The sequence below is a fragment of the Pteronotus mesoamericanus genome, unplaced genomic scaffold, assembly GCF_021234165.1.
Source record: "Pteronotus mesoamericanus isolate MK-2021 breed Mesoamerican mustached bat unplaced genomic scaffold, CSHL_Meso_final contig_347, whole genome shotgun sequence".
NCBI classification, from domain to species: domain Eukaryota; kingdom Metazoa; phylum Chordata; class Mammalia; order Chiroptera; family Mormoopidae; genus Pteronotus; species Pteronotus mesoamericanus.
Genome location: NW_026555137.1, coordinates 17178633 through 17200718, shown reverse-complemented (window position 1 = coordinate 17200718; position 22086 = coordinate 17178633). Strand labels below are relative to the sequence as shown.

At 51.3% G+C, this 22086-nt stretch overlaps 1 protein-coding gene across 3 annotated transcripts in view; it reads right to left on the bottom strand.

Moving 5' to 3' along the window:
- Nucleotides 1–20719, bottom strand: part of TRIM67 (tripartite motif containing 67) — a 37277-nt gene extending 16558 nt beyond the window's left edge. For 2 of the 3 annotated variants that reach the window (XM_054576480.1, XM_054576482.1), the window contains exon 1: nucleotides 19667–20719. In XM_054576480.1, coding sequence (XP_054432455.1) covers nucleotides 19667–20719 — 1053 coding nt within the window. The remainder of the gene's footprint in view (nucleotides 1–19666) is intronic. The other variant, XM_054576483.1, reaches the window with a different exon arrangement.
- Nucleotides 20720–22086: the final 1367 nt, after the last annotated feature.

Here is a 22086-nt window from a genome sequence, read left to right as displayed (position 1 = left end):
TGAATTAAAAAGTTGCATTTTTTCTATTTCTATTTCTTTTTCTAAAAATTGATTTGAGAGAGAGCGAGAGAGAGAGAGAGAGAGAGAGCGAGAGAGAGAGAGAAACATTGGTTTGCTGTGCCACGTATCGACGCATTCACTCGTTGATTCTTTATGTGCCCCGAGCAGGGATGGAGCCTTGCAGCCTTGGTGTATTGGAATGACGCACTAACCAACTGAACTACCTGGCCAGGCTGTCTTCCTGTGTCTTTAAGGTTAGAATTACATTTCTTTAGAGTCTCTGAGACAAATGGACAACTTAAAAATACAAGTATTTCCACGCTGGCTCACACCCACCGCCTGCCTGTCCCAGCACCATGTCGTCACAGGGAGCCCCTAAGGAGTCGCTTTAGGGACACAGCCACCGGCCCCACTGGAGGGCTGTAGTGCATTATGATGCGCTGTACCTCTGAGGACCTGGGCTCCAGTGCTTCTGGTCCTGGCTCTGTCAGTCATGAGCTGTGTGTCTTGGGAAGATACTTCATTTCTGTGTTCTGTAATGTCCCCCCTTGTAAGATGGGAATGAGAATAATAGTCCCTACCTCATAACAGTTCTTTCTATTATGCTTAGTAATATAACTCAAGCGTTCCCCAAACCCCCTTCCATTGTTCAGTCTGGGTCTATTGTACGTGAATTGCTATAGACTGAATGTTTGCGTCCCGCTCCACCCAAGTCCATGGGTTGAAGCCTGAAATCCCAAGTCAGCGGTATCTGTGGCATCTGAGATGGGGAGCAAGTGGGTCATGAGGGTGAAGCTCCCATGATGCCCATATAAGAAGAGACAGAAAGATCGCCTGCACTGAGAAAAGGTCATATGAGGACACAGCGAGAAGGTGGCCGTCTGCAAGGCAGGAAAAGAGCCCTCAGAGGAGCTGCGTTGGCTGGTACCTTGATCTTGGACTTTCGGCCTCCCCAGTTGTAAAAAATAAATCCCTGTTGTTTAAGCCCCCAGGTCTCTGGCCTTTTGTTACAGTAGCTTAGACTAAGACATGAACTTCTCCCTAAATTCCCCAGCGAGGGCCTACCTATGTTTTCACTTTGGCCTCAGAGAGAATTCTCGCGTTTGCCAAGATCTCTGTGCAGAAGCCCTAAGCTGCTTCCTTTGAAACATGCCCTTGTTCTCTAACATCGGGACTGCCAGCGGACACGCACGAGGTTAGACACCAAGGATCCAGATGGGGTGCATCCAGTCTCTCCTCTTACACACGGAGGAACCAAGCTTCTAGTAAAACTTAACTGCAAAGGAGTAAACAAATGTATTTGCGTATTACTGTTAAATGGTATAATACACACAAGTACGGGTACCATGCCTGACACACAGTAGACATTCATTAGATGTTTCTTTTGGGGAAGTTGCCTGAGGTCCTATAGCTAATGAGAGGCCATTCTTATTTGAATGTAAAAGGCCTAGGCACTAGGTGCCCCTCTCAAGGAAGCTATTGTCCGTAGACTCAGAGGGGGTGGAGGATAAGACCCGGCGACTCAAATGTCTGACTATCTGAATGCTGCTGACTCCATGTACTAATGACTGGGGAACACTTTTCATAGAAGCCAGTGAACCCCACCCTTTGGTACTATAGACACCCCTTGCAGATGAGAAAAGCACAGCCCCTAGTAGAGCTGCCAGACCTGGTCAACTGGAGTGTAGGGTAGGCTTTGATTCAATGCTGCGCACGCACATGGATGGGGGCAATGTCCTGTCACTTGCTGAAGTTCACCACTTACAGTTCGCGTCGGAAAACCAGATCCTGCCTAGCAAATAACCTCCTGTCTCTCCCCGACACAGCTGTGCCCATGTCACGTCCCCAGTCACCCACACGCGCCCCTCCCTGCTGAATCGAGGTCCAGCCCCGTAGCCCAGGGTCCAGGTTCCTCTCCAGCCTCAGCGTCCAGGGTTGTCTGTGTGGTTTCCACCCTCGGATCAAACTGGACTCGGCCGCCCCGGCTGTGCCCCTCCCGGCCTCGGCCCTGCGGCCCCTCGGCCTCACGGGTTCCCCGGTCCTGCTCTGGCTCATGCACATGCCAGCCAGCTGCCCCAGACCCTTCTTAGTGCCACCCCCTCCCGAAGCTTTCACTGCTCTGCCCGGATGGAGCGTGCCCTTTGAACTCCGCCAAGGACACATCTCACTGGCTTTGAGACAGGGGCTCGGGGAAGGTGCCTTGGCTTCCCTGTCCTGTCGCCTGGCCCCTGTGCCCTGCGTCCTTGCTGTGCTTCGGGGTGGGCAGCAGTGCCTTCCAAGCGGAAAGTGCTCCGTAAATATCCGTGTCAGGGAATTGACTTCGTTCTAGACTTTGACTGCTCCCCCGAGCTACTCTAGTCTCAGCCCTGCTACATGCTGGGCACAATTAAAATGGCCATGTGGCCACTCTGAACCCTGTTTCTAGGGCACCAAGCCCCATATGGTCCTGGGCACTGGCAGTGTGACCCTCCCCTGCAGGCTGAGATGCTTTTTGTGACTCTGGGTGTTAACTATCTCTAGTTCACTGCCACCACGGATCTGGCCCAAATTCCATCCCCCTAGATGGAGCTCCCGGTGGGCTCCTGCTCCCTGCCTCTGCTCGAAGCCTGGAGGGTTCCTCCACCCGGTCCTGCTGCCTCCTTTCCTGAGTGACCTGTCAAGCTGGAGACCGCCCTCCCAGAGCAGCCCCCTTCTCCAACCAGCAAAGAGCGGCTTTGTTTCCTAGTCCTCCCTGAACGGCCAGCCACAGGCTCCAAGGGCCTGGTCCCCGAGATCGACAGAACTGCCCTCATGGTCAGCCTGGACCGAGGCTCTGAAACGCGGTGGCAGTGGTGGGCCGTGACTGACCTTACTGCTGAAGCAGATGCAGACAGAGCCGGAGGCTGGAGAACCACCGAGCAGGAAGCACCAGGCACAACCCACAGGGACGGGAGGAGGGCAAGGCAGGTGCACGGAGGCCCTGGAGGGGGGGGAGAACAGGACCCCCGAGAGGGGGGCTGGGCCAGATCCCCCCACGAGGTAGCAGCAGCCAGACCTTCCTGATCGCCCAGCCCCATAGGACCCCCTCTTCCAGGTCATGGAGACTTTGCTCACAGAGTGTGAACGATTGATGTTAATGGGCAACGTGAGGGGTGGGCTGTTGGGCAGAAGCCACTTAGGGGAAAAGCAACCAGGATTTGTTGTGAGGGGAGCATTGTTGGGGGGCAGGTCTCTTCTATGTTGGACGCTGTTTATAGACGGAGGGGACCCGACCCCCTAGAAGCAGAAAGGGTCTTTGGCAGAAGAACTATGACCCAGGGGTCACCCAGACAGCCTCTTTCTTCAAGGGATGTGGCCCAGATTTGGGGAACCCCTGGAGGCAGAACGGCTGCCACCTGTGGCCTTCCCCGGGCGTCCTGCCCCGGTGCGAGCTCCTGGACCCACTCCTTGGGGCAGTTTAGCTTCTCCCCCACCTCAGATGAGAAAGCGGAGCCAATTCCCTTCCGACGTCCTCGGGCCGTCGAAGGTAGGAGGGGGGACGGCGGTGGTCGGGGGAAGGCCCGGTCTGCCGCGGCGGGTGGCGGGTGGTGGGCGGCGGGGACGGATGCAGTGTCACTGCAAGATGCGCACCTTCCCACAGACAGGCATTTGCCCCGGAAGCGCACGTCCCAGCTCAGCTTTGCGCTGACTCAGGCCCGAGGAGCAGAACAAGCGGACCCTCCTGGGCCCGTCCGCCTCGCGCTCAGAAGCCCATTGGGTGTCTACCCAGCGGCCCCTCGAACTGGGCTTTGAACGCAGGCCTGAATTCAAACCCTAATTTTATGTGGCCAAGTTTCTTATTCTCTCCGAGTCTTTGTGTCCTTGGTGAGCGCCGGTCCCCAGGCCTGCAGGGGAGCAGGGCAGCTGGTCCAAAGGGATCCTCAAGCTGCCGCTATCCATGCTTCAGAGCCACCAACCCGAATTTCCTGGCCAGGACTTAATGCTGAGGTCAAAGACATGAAGAGGCAGGGCTGACAGGCGACAAGGTGAGGAATGGGCTCCCATCATTCGATAGACCCAGCGGCACGTGGTTGCTTCTCATTGCGACAAGGGGGTTAGTTACCGCCAAACGAACCTCAAGAGCTCCCGTGCGCAGGGACCAGAGTGGGAATAAATGGAAAATTCTTGCTCCCCTGAGACTTGAACTTGTTGGTTCCTGTTGAAGTTAAAAGTCAGGGGCCGTAGCTGGTGCCGCCTTTGACGCCCCAGCAGACCTGTCAGGCTGCTCCACACCTCTGTGCCTTTACGCTGCCGGTCACCTGACGGTGTGCCCTCTTGCAGCTTTGTCACCCGCCATCTTCATTCAACGCTCAGCTCTAGTGTCACCTCCTCATGCTGCCCTGCCTACCCACCCTTTCTCTCGCAAGCCTGCAGGACACGCTCTTTTTTGGGGGCCCCTCCTGGGCACCCCACACTTCGCTACCTTGTACTCTCATTACGCATTTATTTTTTCTTCTACTACATTGTGTGGTCTTAGAGGATGGAGACCCTGTTGGCTTCGTCTTGGCATGAGCTACCAGAGCAGAGTCACTAAATATTTGATGAATAAACAAAGTCGTTATGTTTTTCTTGGACAAGGTGACAGGGAAGTTTATAAAATGAACCAACGTTGAGAAGCAAGGACCAGAGCTGTATTTCCACTTTGGATCTGACTTCCAATATAATATCAGAATGGTCATGCAAGTTTACCTCTTACGCTTTGGGGTGACTTACCATAAAAAGGACTGTCTGGGCCTCATTTGTCACTAACCATGTAGAGATATTATGCGAACATGCCTGTGAGGCGTACTATGTCTCAAACTGTCACTTTTAATCTTTCTCAGGAAGGGCTAGTTTTATTTCTCCCATAGTAGAATAAATGGATTTTAAGCAAAATGAAACTATCCAGAAAAAGGATTTAGGATAGAGAAAAGAAGTTTAAAAGCAACCCAAGTAAACAAAAAGCCAGTTTGTGGTCACCTGGGGACAGCATGCCCTGTCCCAGGCATTGGATGTGTGACAGAGAATGCCTATCTCACTATAGTTCAGGGGATCATGGAAAAAAATCAATGGAAAAAAAATCAAGTTAAAAAGAAATCTAACTATGGGTCTAGTAGAAGATAGTGATAGGTTTAAAATGTGTTTCCGTATTCTTCTGCAACCAAAAGACAAGAGGGAAGTGTTCTGACTAATCACCGGGGCAAGGCTCAAAGGAAGCGGCAAGGCCGTGAGCAGGAAGAGTGTGGCTGTACGAGGCAGCGCAGGCGAGCTGTGCCGCAGACACGCCTGCAGCCCAGATGCCTCAGGCAACCAGGACTTGCTTCCTGCTCAACTGAACGCCCGCTGCAGGTCACCGCTAGCTCGAGTTCATGCCCCCTGCATTTCAGGATCTGGGCTGAAGGAGCATCCCGCATGTAAGACATCCTAGCTTCCGAGCCGAGGAAAAGGAGCTACAGCCAACACACACACTGGCCCTCCAAGCCCGAGAGGGGACAATATCACTTCCTCTCTCATTTCATTGGCCCAACCATGTCACGTGGCCCAGCTTTAGATACATGGGGCAAGACGTGTTATCCCTTCCATAAGTAGAGCAGAAAGGACTGTGAACAATCATGAAATCTAGCCAAGTTGTCTCTTGAGTCAGGCCGATTTTCGTTTTCCTTCACTAGCCATGCTTCAAAGGCCTGCTCCTTAGCAGTGACACTTAATATTACATATATTACAACATATGATCTTTCTTTCTTTCTTCTCCTGGGTCATCCAACGCCCCACCCCCCATTGTTGTCTTCCTCCACCCTCCATGTGGCCGACTTTAGTGCGATAGATTGGTGAGGAGCCCCCAGTCTGACTTAGGGTGGGAGAACCTCTGAGAGAGGTGGGCGGGGAGGGAAGATGGTGGGCTCTCTGGGAGAAATGTAACAGTTCGGGATTGCTTCTTAAAGACAAGATCCTGGCTTCCTATATTCAGGGATTGGTAAGACAGAATGTTTGCATAGGACTTTATCTTAATGGGAATAAGAGGATAAGTGTGCAAAGATGCATTCCAAGAGGAGTCACTACAATTTTAAAAATGGTAAAAAAATTATAAATGACCTAAATGTTCAGTAATAGTGACTAAATAAATAATACTTTATCCACCTCACTGAATACTCAGCCATTAAAGTGATAATGTTTTTCTATATTTATTGACACGAAACAATCTCTGATAGATTGTTCAATGGAAACAAAAACATACCAAAAAGGACATATAAAAATGGCTCATTAAAATTTTTACTTAAAATTATATAAATAAGTGCTTTATGCATATATATCAACAATTAAAATAATTATATATGAGTGTGTATCACCCACACTTAAGAGTTGTAAGTAATGGTAATTTTTCATATTTTTTGCATCTTCTCAGTATTGTCTAAAATTTTTAAGCAAAGACTATTATTCTTTTATAATTAGGAACAAAAGGTAGCTATTTTCATTTAAAAAATTCACCTGTGACTAAGATGCCATTTGAAATCTCCATCCTGGAGCAACTAAGCCATTCTGCAGCTGAAAACCAGCAGTCACTCTGGCCTGTCTCCAAACGCCCTCTGATCGGGACATTTGGCCATCAGTGTCCCGATGCAACACTAGTATCTCTTACGGTAACCCCGGAGGTTGCCGTAATACTTTCAACACAGTGACATTTGGTGATCGTCCCGAGGGCCCAGGGGGAAGTCGCAAGGATGAATGGATCCCCTTTGAAACTGCCCATCTCTCCTCCACCCCTTCTCTTACTCTTCGCCGAGTCTTCGGGGCCCACAGCCATCCAGCTGCCCCCCGGACACCCCACAGCCCCTGCCCCACGCCACGCCTCCATTCCCCCCGAGTTCTCTCGGGATCACCACTGGAATCTGAACTCCACAGCCCTAGCGAGCCTGGTGTCCGCTAGTGCCAGGAAGAAGGCAACTCAGTCTGGCTGAACATTCTCACAGGGTACGAGGAAACAGTTGGCTTAATCTTCCTGGGTTAGTAACGTTTACTTATCTTTCAATTTCCAGCTCTTTCCTTGTTTCGTTTCCCCACCCAGGCTAATTATTAATGTGATTGTGTGCTGTGGGTTGAATTGTGTCCCACAAACATCCTTGTGTGGGCATCTTAATCCTCATGCCTCAGTATCTCAGAATGTGACACATTTGGAGATAGGTTCTTTGCAGATGTATTTCTTTACAATGAGGTCATAGTGGAGTAGGGTGGGTCCCTTACCTAATAAGACTGATGTCCATATATAAAAGGGGAAATTTGGACCCAGAGTCATGCACAGGGAGAAGGCTGTAACAGTGGGAAATTGTAACAGTGGGGAATTACAACCCCCCTACCATTCTTCCGACATTGTTTCTGTAAATGCTGACTCTGACTAATATGTAGCTTGTAGATAAACAGCATGTTTGTATAAGAATCCTAGGAACTAGCTTCAAAAGACATAGACTCCAACCTCAGTCATCCCAGCTCCAGGAGAATTGCTGACCTTTGACCATATAACCAGGATGATGTAAAACCAGGATGACCCACACCAGACCATTGCTTGACCAGTTTCGAGGTCCTTGTCGGAATAGACTGGGCTGGTCTGTAGAGGGTCCCCTCAACGGAGAACTCTCAACCCCTCCCCGCTTGATCTCTTTGTTCTGCTTTCCCTCCTCCTTCTTATAAAAACCTCTGCACTGAGGTGCTAAGATGGCCTTTGAGACATGAATCCCCCATCTCCTCAAAATGCTGGCACTCCAAAAAACCACTTTCCTTCTCACCAGCACCTCTCTCGCGAGTTTGGCTTTCTTGTGGCAGGCAGCCGGACCTGTGTCCGGTTACAAGGCTACGTGAAAACTGGTGTGCAGCCACACACGGAGCCACCTAAGGCCAGCACAGCGGCCCGGACTGAGCCTTCCCTGGCGCCCACAGAGGCACCCTGGCCCGCTGACACCCGAGCTCCGACTGCTGGCCTCTGGAGCTGTGGGAGAATGCACTTGGGTTGTTTTAAACCGTTTAGTGTGTGATAGTTTTTGTCATGGCAGCTCTAGTAAACGAATACATTCTCTATAGTTTCTTTCCTATTGTAATACACGTTCTTTCATACATTTTCACTAAATGGAATCATACTACAAATGGTCTTTCTCCACATTGTGTATATGGCATTGGGTTCTCTAGAAAACGGGGCAAGCAGACCAAGTTTCTTGTAGCTGCAGAAAAGAGGTCAGGGACCACACCGAGGCTGAGAGATGTTAAGAAACTTACTCGAAAACATAGCTCCAAGCTGAACCCAGATCTTTTGCTTTCAATTCAGATCCTTCCCATTATATCAGCCAACCGTCAACCAGAAGGCTCGTCCAGGAAATCCTGGGATAGAACTCTCTAGCACCCCCTCAATGTGACATGGTGAAGGGGCGCCCACAAAGTGACAAGAGTCATAGGGCAAACGCTGCTTCTAGGCCCTCCCACAGGAGGGCGCTGCACAGCCTCAGACCCTGAAACCGCCCCTTCTTCCACACGCATGCTTGGCCTTGACGCTCACAGTGAGGATGACGACGACATGGTGGCTTTCCTTTACTGAGCAGTTACGATGTGCCGTGCGCCCCCCTGTGCCTTTAAAATGCATCATATCATTTAACACAAGGTCATTCCAGGGCAAGTGGTAGAGTTTTGGGACTGTTGTCTCGAAAACGAATTTTCCTACCCCCTGCATTCTCCTGCCTCTGTGGCACTGAAGGCCTCAGTAATGTCGCTCTAGGTAAGCTCATACTCGATGTCTTCTCTGGGCAAGATGTAGCAGCTCTAACATCTGGGAAAAGCCACGCCGACATGCCCAGCTGGCATCTGCCATCCCTCCAGACCCCCTGATTGTTTCTGATAGCACTGCCACATGTGACAAGGAGGGAGTGCAGTGTCACGCTGACGTGTGGGGGTGGCTGTTCAATAGAAGGCCCAGGAAAACGCATAATTCCTCCTCTCCTCCTTTTCCATACGGTTCCCCTCCTGCATGGATCACTCTGTTTTCACAGTTCGCCATGAAGTTACAGGGACTGCACTGGATTAGTTATTTATGGCATTGATATTGCAATACATGGGGGTGTTAAGTTACCATTCATTTATCAAATAAGTATTCCTCATGGCCTACGGGGTGCCATCTGCTCTGAGGGGGAGCAGGAGAGCAACGATAAATAAGACATACTCCTTGCTGTCAAAATGTTCAAAGTACAGTGTGATTTATGCATGTGATGTACAAAGTTGGTTACATTAAGCAAGAGACACTGTAAGTCTCTGTTAGCTACAAGACATCATCAAGAGGTATAAATAAAAAAAGTCTAATCAAGAGGGATTTTATTTTTAAAGCTGCCTGGAGTACTAGAGTGTGTCCGTGGAGACTGAAAAGAAACAATTGGCAGAAAAGTAAAATTGAGCACAGCAAGACCATGCTTGCCTGAGGAACCGCCAGAGGCCAGAGGGTAAATATGGAGATCATACTCCGAGGGCACCTAACAGGCCTGGGATAGGGCGTCCTCAGGTGCACGGGACCGGAATCCCGATTTGGCCCACGTGCAAAGCCGGGGAGGTTCATTTTCATCCAGGAACTGAAACTGCCTCCTCAGCAGCATTGGGCCAACTCCGGTCACTGTGACCATCAGAGGTTCTTTTTGTGACAGTCGCGTTTGAGGAGAGTTGGTCTTAGAGAGTCTTCTCCATGGTCAAATTACAAAACAAGAACACTTGCGTTTTTGTCTGCGTACCTCCTTCCTTTTCACTCTCTACACCCTTCCCATCCTTTGGAACCCGACCAGCTCCCACGTCCTCCCTGCAGCCTCGCCGGGGTCTGCGGCCGGTCTGGTCTCCACTCTGAGCTCACGTTCGCAGGCGCTGGCCCCACACGCTGTTAGCACCCGTTGTTTGCCTCCTTTGTTTTCGGTGTGTGAGCGGGAGAGACGAGCTCTCTTGCCCATCAAAACAAAACGAGGGCCCGTGACCAATCCCAAACCTGCTTCTGAATCAACTTTTTCCAAGTCTCTTTCACTGGGAGAGTCTTTCTCCCCTTGTGAGTCTCTTTTCTCATCCCGGTTCCTGACGTCTGTTTTACTCCCTCTTTCCCCTCCTCCCGCCCCTTAACTTAGCAAAGCACATCGAGACGTTCACAAGGTTTCAGCTGCCACGTTTTACTGGCAAACAGGGTATTAACAACCTGGGGAAATGATGAAAGTTTACAGTCTTCAAAAGGATGATAGCCAGGCTATTTCTGTTCTTCGCTGAAACTTACGTGAAGCTAACATCTAACTTTAGCCTCTCAAGCTGGATGTCCCCTCCAATGTGGCTCCTGGAATCCACCGGTCCCAACAATCTTTCACCGCTGTCTCCAGAATCAGCGGGTTTTCTGTGAGATTCAGATGCCAAAGGGCGTGTAACTCAAATTCCCGCCTTTTTGTCACAAATGGCATCATATTTCTCGGTGTTCCCCTGCTTCATGTGAATGAATATATGTTAATCCCTGGCACTTGGCCAGCAGATAATAAGCTCTTTGAAAGAAGGAACCAGATTTTAAAACAAATTTTAATTATTTTTATCCTCACCTGAAGATATGTTAATTGATTTTAGACAGAGAGGAAGGGAGGAGGAGGAAGAGAGAAAGAGAGAGAGAAACATCAGTGTGAGAGAGAAACAGGGATTGGTTGCTCCTTATAAAAGCCCCAGCTGGGGACCGAACCCGTAACCTAGGTAATGTGCCCTGAGTGGGGATCGAACCACAACCTTTTGGTGCAGGGGACAATGCTCCAGCTAACCGAGCCACCCGGCCAGGACAGGAGAAACTGGATTTTAAACAAGTTTCTTAACTCCTCGCACATTTGTTTCTTCTTTCTTTTCCGACTAATAAAACTCCCCCTTCTCATTCACGACCCCAGCGAACAACGTCATCTTCTCTCCAATATCCCCCGCGCACTCTCTCCCCATTTCCCCTCCCAAACCTCCAGGCAGAATTGGCTGCCTTCTCCTTTCCGTTCCCGCATCGGCATTCACATGACAAATACCGTACTTATTCCACTTTTTAATGAGGCGCACAGGCGTTAGGCTGGTTGTAACACGGCCCCTCTCACCAGCTGGCTGCGAGCCCCGCTGCGGTTGGCTGTACGCGTATCCACAGCCCCCAGCACAGCCCCACACGTGTTTATCCAATGGAATGTTTTGACTGAATAATGCAGAGAGTCAAGGGTGATGTTTATTTTACCCTTTCTGCGCTAGAGGACACGCAAAAGCACTCAGGAATGAAGGCCACCTTAACTGGAAGCTTTAATGTGTTTTTTAAGGTTTATTTTATTCTGATTTGAGAGAGAGGGGAGGGGGAGAGAGGGAGAGAAAGATTGATGTGAAAGAGAAACGCATCCTGCACATGCCCCAACTGGGAATCAAGCCCGCAACCCAGACATGTGCCCTGACCAGGAATTGAACTGGCGACCTTCTGGTTAGGGGACGATGCTCCAACCAACTGAGCCACGCCAGCCAGGGCTTAACTGTAAGCTTTACCTCGTACCCTCCTTGGGCCCCACTGCAGACATCAGCACCATCTTCATCTTCACCGTCATCATCCTGACACCCAGCAAACCCCAAAGTAACAAGAGGCCTGACCAACGACAGTGCAGATCCTGCCTGTTTTATGCAGGTGGCCCTGCGGCCTGGGTACCCCAACCGAAACAAGAAGTTTCTAGAACTAGAGGAGCCCAGGAAGTTACCCACGATGTCGGAAGCCGAGATCACTCGAGGAACTATTTGAATTTTGATTTAACTTTTATCTCCCTGTTGGAAGATAATTTTCAACATGTCTCAGGAGTTTCTGCAAGGCTTGCCAGGGAGGCATGAGTTGATTTTTGTTCTGGATTATCTTTCAGACATGTTTGTATGGACAGCAACCTTGGAAGCTCGAGATGCTGCCTCCCTGCGGAGCAAAGCGCCCATGCTTACTGCCCTTTACAAAAGATTTGGGCTCCCTAGGATCACGGTTCCTCTCCTATAAGTACCGCACTGTGTGTATAAGTGTCACCTGGCCCTCTCTTCATGTCACTCGGTAGGACCGAGGCTCAGGGAGCTGCCGCCAACCTGCTACTACTCTGACCAGCGCTGTTGCTGTGACTATATACTGCCCTGAGTCCCTGACCCAGGAGTCCCACACCCCCTGCCTGTGTCCTTGAAACTGCCACAGGTGACTTGTGAGCTTGTACATCACGCAGGCTAAAATATCAAACCTCTCATGGTTCCTGACACGCCCCACCCTCAACAGGGTCTTCTTGCCTTTTGTGTACCCCGACTTTGCTCTCGGAGCATCTTCATGTTACCAAAAGGCCTACCGGTAACCGGTAACCTGCTGGAGAGGCAGGGCTGTGCATGGAATAAACACTTATCAGGGGTAAGCTGTAAATACTTACAAAGGAAGCCAATTTGAGAGGCAACAATCACACCCTCCAAACGAACTGATGGTAAGCGGTGACGTCCTAGGGAAGGATGTGAAATAGCACGAATGACCCAGCTGTATAGACCAGACAGGGTCATTTTAGAGTCTCTTTAGTGCATGGGATCGAAGGCGAGCAGTCACATGTCCCAGTGACCGGGGAGGTCCCCATTCCTTGACACAAACATTCTCAGAGAAGCATTCAGTTTTTGTAACAGCGACTGAGCACGGCTCAGAGGTAGAGGACTATTTTAATAAGATTTTCCAGAGGGTTTTTTTTTTTTGGTTCTCTTTGATGTTAAGTAGACCATTTGTTTGTTTATTGATTAATCTATTTATTTCAAAAGAGATTTAAGGCAGCTTGCCAGGATCTATAGAATTCAAGAGAACATAACTTTAAAAAGAACAGAAAAGAAATACGAGGGTGGGGACATAACATGGAGCCAGAAATAATGCTCAAAATCTATAAGACAATTACATCTGTTATGTATGCACCAAATATTTGGCCTTAAGCGTTATAGCGGCCAAAGAGAAAAGTTAAACATGATCAGTTACACAATGCTCTAAAGTGTCCATGAGATCAAAAAAGGGAAGTACGCATATTTACACCTCAGAGGTGGCTTGAAGGAGGGATCTGACAGCCACCACAGCAAAATAAACCCCCCCTACGGGGACTTGCGCCCTTCCAGAACAAAAACCTTAAGCCACTGGGAACAAACAGCAAATCTTGTACCTTCTACCACCCTGAGCAAGGCAACGACCACATGTGGCTGGAGGAAGGAAAAAGAAAGAAAAATGTTTTTTCGGAGGGAGTTGCAGAAAGCAGTCATGGGCCTGGATCATTGAGAGGAGGGGCAGGACAGCTCAGAAAATGCACAGAAAAGCTGCAAAGGGGCCGAGCAGGTGACTTGACACAACCGAGCACAGGAAGAGTGAACCAGAAGAGAGGCCAGAGGAATCATCGAAGCTGTAACACAAGGAGACGTAAGGAATAATTCAAGAAAAAGGAAAAGAGCACCCAAGAACTGCAGGACAATATCGAATGTGGACAAAGAAGGGGTTCTGTATAAAACCGACAGGCCCAGTGACAGAAAACAGCCTCGCAGGGCGATCTGATCATAACTCCGTAACTGGGCAGGTCACGTGGGCAGTCAGGCATCCACGGGAGACCTTGAAATGTACCTCCTGCAGACGACGGCGGGGACTGCCCTACCTACAAATCACCTGGGGGCTTGCCAGAACTCAGATCCTCAGGGAGCAGGGCGGGGGCGGCGCTCGAGGCCGCATTTCCGGCGTTTCCAGCAAGCTCCTGGGTGACGCCGTGGCTGCTCGGCAGGCCACACTTGGAGTCACAAGGTCCCAGTCCAAAGCTCAGTACACTTTTTTCCATAAAGGACCAGAGAGTAAACATTTTTGGCTTTGTAGGCCACAGATCTCTGTCGCGACAACTCAACCGTTCCAAAAGCAACTGTAGCCAAAAGCAGCCAGAGGCAACCTGTGAACCAGTGAGCGCGGCTGCATCCCAGCGATGCGTGACTCGGGGTGCGGGCGGCGGGCCACAGTGTGTCGGACCTCTTCCTAGTCTGTATCGGCGGTCGAGAGATACCTCCGCTCTAGAACACTCCACGTTGCTGACATCCACAGGTAAGGCCTCTCACCCCGAACGTCTGCCCGCACAGAGGACCCCGACTGTGGGCTGAAACGAGGACACCTCAGCCCCGGGAGGCCAGCACGGTATGAAATACACCCATCGGTGTGTGGCGGGGGCGGGGGCAGGGGGTTGTCCTTTTGCAATCTTCAAAGTCCTCCTCAATTCAAAACCCCAGTATCTCTATACATCATCTTCAAAAAGAAGATGAAAGCAAAAAGTTGAAAGATTCAACTTGCAAAAAATCAGGTTTTCACCCAGCTTGCGCCTGTTTCCAGGCCTCATGCTGTGGGAGCCTTGATGGATTTCCACTCAGTACCAGGGGACTTAGAATCAGCAGCTAGTGAGTAGCAACTGGCCACCAAGCTGTAGACTTCAGATCCCCCAGAGGGTCTGTCCCAAACACCGCTCTCGGCCTAACTCTCTTCTTCCATCCCCGCCCAGAACGCCTTCGCTGGGCCTGAAGTGTTGGCCTTCTCAACCGCTGTGCACAGCACACCAATTTCCGAGGGAAGGCAGATAGATCCCTAGCAGTTAAAAATATAAAACCTTGCTATTTGGGACTGTCTTTTAAAAAGTAGTTCTAACAGTAATGTAATGAAAATAGCAAACAATAAGTACTAGGAACAGGAAATTCCTTATTGTTTCTTCCTGTGGTCCCTATCTATGGGAATTTTTTATTTACGTAATTTTGCTATTAGGAGAAAAAATAAGTATAGACTTTATGGGAGACAATTTGGCAACATTAATCAGATGTCTTAAAGCCAGATAACCTTTGACACAGCAACTTTATATTTAGAAGTTTAAGGTAAGAAAATAATCAAGAGTATAGGCATAGATTTAACTTCACAAAATGTTTATAACAGCAAAAGACTGAAAACAACCTAAAGTCCCGCATGAGAGTGTTGATTAAATCAAATAATAAATTCTTATGACGAAATGGCATGCAGCCATACAAGATGACATGCTTTCATTGACAGGAAAGATATTTATATTGTATTATTTTTTAAAAAGGATAGGCCCAAAATAAATATGCTAAGAATTCTAGAAGAAAATCTCTAAACGGTTAGAAATGTGTTTCTCTGCAAATTGAAATTTGGGGATGGTATTCAATATCTACATTTCTACATGTGTAAATCTAATTATTAACAATGAGTATTTATTCATTGTGTTCCAAAGTACCACACATATTCAAATAAGTATATTACGACCATAGCTCCGCTGTGATTACATGCTCAGGCTTTGTCATTCGCGTGTTACCTCTTTTAAGGACGAGGTCTTTCACCGGAGGCTTTACAAGCCAAAAACTTTCCGTGTCTCTTATGAAATACGGCGGGTCCGGGGGCCTCTGACGTGGGAGCAACCTGCGGCCTCGGTTATCCTGAGGTTGCCAGCCCTGTGGCTCCTTTGCCCTTGTTGAAGTGCTGACTCATTGGGAACAGAAACCCCGAGGTGTCAGTGACATTGGGGGCTGACGCTCCTCTGCTTCCTAGGATTCTCAAAGACCTCCGAAGAAGGGCTTACTCAGCATTCCATGCCTCAGTTTGGGAACCACCTTCTGCCCATTTCAATCCAGGGTCCCCTATCTGCACCCAGCAGGGGTGACAGACGTTGTTGACATTCTGTGACATGTCACACTAGGCAAGAGATACAACCCACGGTGACCCTTTCCCTTTGGTCTCAGGACAATTAGAGTTCCACAGTCCCTAGGCAATCAAGATAAAGGCCCTTGCGGACGCCTCCCTTCTCGGCTCTCTTTCCCAGCATCTCGTCTCTTCCCGTCACAAGTTCTTGAAACAATTCATCCTCTCCCAGGAAAACCATCTCAAAATATGTTTAGCCAAGACCTGAGGTTTTCACGCTGTTTCTAAAAGGTGATCATCAATCTTGGTTTAAAATAGATTTCGGTGTTGCCGCGTGTCTCTTTACCTATGAATTGCCAGCTAGACAGCGAGCCCCAGGCAGGCTGGGGAGGAAGACACGCCAGGCCCTGAGGAAGGCCGCTGCCGGCGCCGTGACGCTGGGGAAGCCTTCTGTCTAACTCTCGTTCCAGGTGTACAGCTGCCGTTGTCACGGCTTTCTGGATTTTTAGACCAGAAAAACAACAACAAAAGTCCAGAGATGTTACGTTTTACTAAAGAACTTAAACTGCCACGATGGAAGTATGAAACTATTCTACTTCATCTGTCAAAAGTAGCCTCCCTCCCAGGTCACAAGGGTGGTCTAGGTGCCTGCCCACCCAGCAACACGGCCCCCCTCCGGGGCCCTCCCCCATCTTTCCTTTTGAGCTCCAGCCCTGGCTGAGATGCCTGGTACCGGGCATTCAGTAACCTCCCTTTTTGCAGAGAAAGAGCCCGTGCTGACAGAGAGCAGCAGAACGCCTATTCATTCTTGGAAATAGGCTTTCACAAAAGTACCGCCTCATCATACTCCTTACGGATTCAGGGCGTCTCAGGTCCCTGAAGCAGTGGCACGAAATAGAAAATTGAGACACTAGATTCTGCATGCAGTTGCTTCCCTTATGTGTTGGGGATACGCCCCAAGACTTCCGGTGGGTGCCTAAAACCTTGGATAGTAGGGAACCCTACACATACGTTTTTTTTCCTAGATAAAGTTTAATTATAAATTAGGCGCAGTTAGAAATGAAAAACAATAACTTACAACAAAAAAACAAACATAACAATGTACTGTAATAAAAGTTACGTGACTGTGGAATGATTAGGTAAAATAAGGGCGACTTAAGCGCAAGCATTATGATACCTCACCAGTGGATCTGGTAACCTAGTGGAGCCTCTGGGCTAAGGGGCGATTCACATCCCAGCTGACTCTGAGCGGGAAGGTGAAGCATTTCCTCCTGCCACTCAGAATGGCGTGAAGTTTTAAACTCACGAATTGTTTATTTCTGGAACTTTCCATTTAATATTTTTGGCCAGCAGTGGACCACGGGTAACTGAAACCGCAAAACGTGAAACCTTGGATAAGGGGGACATTGTGGTAGCATTTCCCAGACTACTGTCCCATCCTACGGAGCAAATATCACAAGGGCTTTCCTTATTTCCTCACCAATTTACCTTGTTGGATGAGGACAGAAATTTTACAAAAGAGCAGTTAAGACCAAGTCAAGGATAACCAATGATTTTCCCTGCATGACCTTGGTTCTTGAAACTATAACTCACTATCCAATGCATGTTTCCTTGTAAGAGGCTGAATTTCTTTTAAGGATGCAAACTCATCTCAATTTATTTTAGTCCCCACTCTTCACTGAGTCTAAAGATTTAGGTGACAACATCCTCAGTAAGTTCTAGCCTCCTCAGCTGTGAAAATTTAATAGTTCACAAAATCTGAATGTGAACCCCTACTTCTTGTCTTGGTATTTGATCGTAGCCTCTTTGCAAAGGATTTTCCTTATTTGAAAAATGTCTTTTTGCTTGAAAAAACGAAATAAGCAATGTGGCTCCAACTACTATGAAGAAATATGACAAAAGGTCCTAGGAATGATAACTAACTCAAGGCACACATTCCCATTTCCTCAAAGCTATTTTAGGACTCAGCATAAACAATGTCAGAAGTTGCCAGCGTGATTTCTCCAGGAAACCAAGTCACTGAGGTCAAACAAGCACTCTTTGCTGCACCGTATAGCTTTCTGCAGGTCTAGTGGTTTTAAGTGAAAGAACTCTAAAAATTGAAACATGTATCGGTTACTGTGGGTCAGGTACTGTGGTAGAGGCTAAACATAGAGTATAATTCTTACTCCTTACAACAACGATCTGAGTTAGATATTATTATCCAGTGGGTTTTAAACTGTGCCTAAAGCTTATAGCCAGTGAATTGCAAGTGCTGAGATTTGTATCCAGGCCTATGTCAATACAGCGGGTTTTCTTAGCACAGATACCGCTGGTATTTGGGGTGGACAATTGTCTGGGGGCGGTTTCCCATGCCCTGTAAGATGTTAGACAGTCTCCCTGGCCTCTCCCCACTAGGTTCCAGTAGCACCCCATAAACACGAAAACCCAGAATGTTTCCAGACATTGCCCGATGTTCTGGAAGGGGAGTGAATTGTCCCCAGAGGAGAACCCTGCTCATGGATTAGGGATTCCACTCCAGAGTGCCCTTCTGCCCTGCTCTGCAAATTTCTCTCTCCAAGGTCGTTTTCTAAAATCTTCCTCATTTTTTCTTTTCTAATTTTTTTATTTGAAAATGTTAAATTACGATGATAACATGCATATTGGAGCAGAGGAAGTTCATAATAAATCCAAGTCATCCCTTCTTCTCCCCTCGTCTATATGCCCCCCTTTTTGTCCATTACCTGCTGATCATGGGAGAGGGTCAGGGCAAACTATTCCATTTTCCTGTGTCTTTCCTTCTTGACTAGAACACACACTTCCTGTTGGGTGATTTGGAGACCCCCCCCCCCCCCCCCCACCGCCCGCCGCCTCTTTAAGGCATGAGAAGTGTACTGGAAAGACGGCAGTAATGATAACTGCCCAGATTCCCAGATGATGTTGGGGACCCAGAAAAAGGGACTCTTAACTCTGTCGGGCCTGACTTGCTGGCCTCACCTGCCAGCAAGCCCACTCGTACAGCTTAGCTTTTGGATGAGCAAGGAAGCGAACGTTCCTTAGAAGAACCAGCCCCACTCTGGCCTTGGGGCCATATCAAGCACCTGACCTGATTGGCAGCCGCCAGTGAGCTCCAGCCAGTAGCAGTGAGAGGCTGTTCGATTCCACTTGGGAGGAGGGCCCCAAGCAGGCAGGTCCCTGGGGAGGAAGGCTGTGGCAATCTGCAGCTGAAAGTGCGCCTGGGCTTCCTTGCTCAGGGCTTGTTCTGTAGTCAACACACTCCCCCTGCTACTGATGCCGAGCCCTGGCAGCGGAAGGTCTCTGGGGAAAATGGTGCCGCCTTCTTCCAAGGGCCCACGTTTACTTCTCAGACAAGATGCACGGGGAATTACGCCTCCTCTCTAGGCTGGGAAGCATTGGGAGGGTCAGAAGTGCTGGACACTAGCTGAGAGAGTAGGACGGTTTCGGCTCTGGAAGCTGATGGGAGTTCTGCTCTGGAGGAAAGAGTATGTCCCTGAACTGAGGGCTGGGCTCGAATCCTTCCTGTGTCCAGAGAAAATGAACCATGCGCAAAAGGCATCAGACATTTTCCTGCGGGCAGGTGTTAACAGTTGAACTTAAAAACAACAACAAACTTTTTAAAGGGAGGAAGGGGCCCTGCCCCTTTAAATCTGGAAAGGCCGACAAGGTAACTTATTAGTCAACTTCAGATGTGAAAGAACCCTGCATCTGCGTTCTGGGTGCCCTGTGTGCAGGATCATAAAATCTGGGGGGCCTACTACGTCATCTTTCCACGCCCTTCCCATCGCCAACACCCAGCTCAGAGTGCCTGGAGTTCATTTAAGTGTTTGTCAAATGATTGATGTGGGAACGAGTGAATAAACAAATGAAGGAACGAATGAATGAGGCAACTCCTGCCTGACCCTCTGATCGACCTTCACTGTCAATTCTCCAGGGAACAGGCCAAGGACCCCTCTCCGGGCATCCAGACCCCTGCCCGCGGGCACTCACCTTGTGCTGCTTCCACATGGCGCCCAGCGGCTTGACCTCGTGCTTGCCGTGCCGGCCCTCCTCCAGGCACAGGTAGCACACCGGGCTTCGGCAGCTCACACAGTACATGCTGTAATTCTCCATTTCGTGCTCGGGGCACGTAGGGAACTTGCGGGCCGCGCTGCCGCCAGTCGCTCCGGCGCCGGCGCCCCCAGGACTCTTGCAGCCGCCGCCTCCGCTGGGGGCGCCCTGGGCCGCGCCTGGGGACGCAGAGGCGGCCTCGGCGGGTGCCGGCGGCGGCGGCGGCTGCACCAGGCGATGCTTAGCGAAGGGTCCCCGAGATGGATGGCACTTGAGCTGGCAGGCCGCGCAGTAGAGCACGTCGCACTGCTCGCAGAGCGTAGCGGCCGGCTCCGGCGGGGTGCGGTCGCACAGCTGGCAGATGGCCACGGCCGGGGCTGCGGGCGCCCCCTGCGCCGCCCCGCGGCCCTGTTGGTACCGCTGCACGATGGCCTCCAGGAGCCGGTTGCGCTGGAAGCCGCGCAGGCCGCGGTGGTCCAGGGAGGCGCTGCGGTGGCACTGCGGGCATGTGATGGAGCTGGAGGACGAGGACAGCGAGGAGCAGGCGGCACCCCGGGCCGCGGCGGCCGAGGAGCCGGGCGGCGCAGGCACCATGGGCAGCACGCGAACCCCGTTGGGGGACTTGAGGCTGGGCGTGTAGGAGCCATAACCGCTGTCCGTCTCACTGTACAAGCTCAGCTTGTCCGCGTGGTCCCCGCCACCTCCCGCGCCGCCGCCCAGGCCGCTGGTTGTGCTCCCGCCCCCGCCCCCGCCGCTGCAGGCCGGGCCAGCTGCGGCGTCGTGGTCCAGAGGGGGCGCGGCGGCGGCAGCTGCGCCCGCCGGCAGCCCCGAGCCCCGCGAGGGCAGAAGCGGCTGGGGCAGGTGCTGCTCACCGTCCGGTGTCTGCACTGCGATGGTGCGAGCGCAAGGCAGGCAGACGTTGTGGGAACAGGGCAAGATGATGGGCTCCCGAAACAGGGAGCCGCACACTGGGCACTTCAGCTCCTCCTCCATCGCGGCGCGGGCAGGACGAGCTGCTCAGGTCCCCGGGAGGAATGGCCCGAGCTCCGGAGACGGGCGGAGAGGAACCAGCGTGGTTAGCACCGGTGACCCTGGAGGCGGGGGCATCACATAGACATGACTGCTGCACAGCTCGGGGGCACGCCCCTCTCTCTGTTCTGGGGCCACCGCCCTAAGACGACCGGGCGCAAGAGAAGGGAGGGGGTTCTCACCTCTCGCCAGCGAGGCTGCTGCACCAGCCGTTTCGCCCTGCGGCCAGAGTCCGAGCCAGTCGGCTGCCCTGGCGGTGGCCTGGGAGGCACTCTGGGTGGTGAATCAGCGCCAGCGCCGGCGACGGCTGCAGCGCGCGTGTCCTCTCCTCATCAGGACCAGCGGCCGGGCTGCTGTTCGCTGGCTTTTCTGCTTCAAGCCCTCGGCTCCAATGAGCAGCTGCCCAGGGACCTCCTTTTGCCCGTGCCCCGCCCCAATCGGGGCGATCTGTAGGTGAGAAGGCGGGTGAGCCGGCTGCTTGGCAGTGGGTCTGCGATCAGCACCACGAGCCGGCGGACAGCGCCCGGGAGCCCAAGGCGGCGCCCCGGCTGCTGGCGCGCGGACCCGGGGGCTGCCGACCTGCCGGGTGGGCCGCTGAGCGGGCGACTCTCCGCGGGGCCCCGCCGGCTCGGAGACCTTCGTTCGCCTCCCTTCCTGGTGGCTGCTGGTGCGGGCCAAATTCGCCCTGGGCTTTCTCCCAGGAAAGACCCGCTTCTCTGTTCTCGCTGCTGCTCCCGCGGCGCCTCTGACCTTGGCCGCGTGGCGCTGCAGCCCGCGGGCGGAGGACGAGCGCCCGGCCGGCCCGGGGATCCCCTCCCCGCCTCCTTCCCGCCGCAGCAGCTTCCTCCCCGCGCGGCGCGCACAGGAGTTGTAATTTCCAGGGCAGAGAGTGGCGGGGGTGGGGGCGGCGCCAGCTCAGCGAATTAGGGCTCTCGTCTCGCTGCCAGGGAAGTCGAGGGGCAATTTTAAGGGTTTTGCAAAGAGGATCATTGTTAATAACAATCTATTATTGGGACGGAGGTTGCATCTTGGATTAGTGCGAAGCCCCGCCCCGCCTGGCCCCTGTCGTCGTCGGCCCTGCCCGCTTTCGCGCCCCCACCCACCACCATAAAAGGGTAATAACGGGGACCCCCCAAAGACAGCTGTTTACAAATGGAGAGGAGGCACGGTTTGACAGTCTCTTCCTAAATCCGTGGTAGAGCAAAAGATGCAAGTCACAAAATGTCGGACACCCCAAGTCAGAGGGCGAGGTTTTATTATAAATGAACCACAAGCCATTTTGTCTCCGTTTCGCACAGAACGGCCCATCCGCCGCCGCTGTCAGTGGTCTA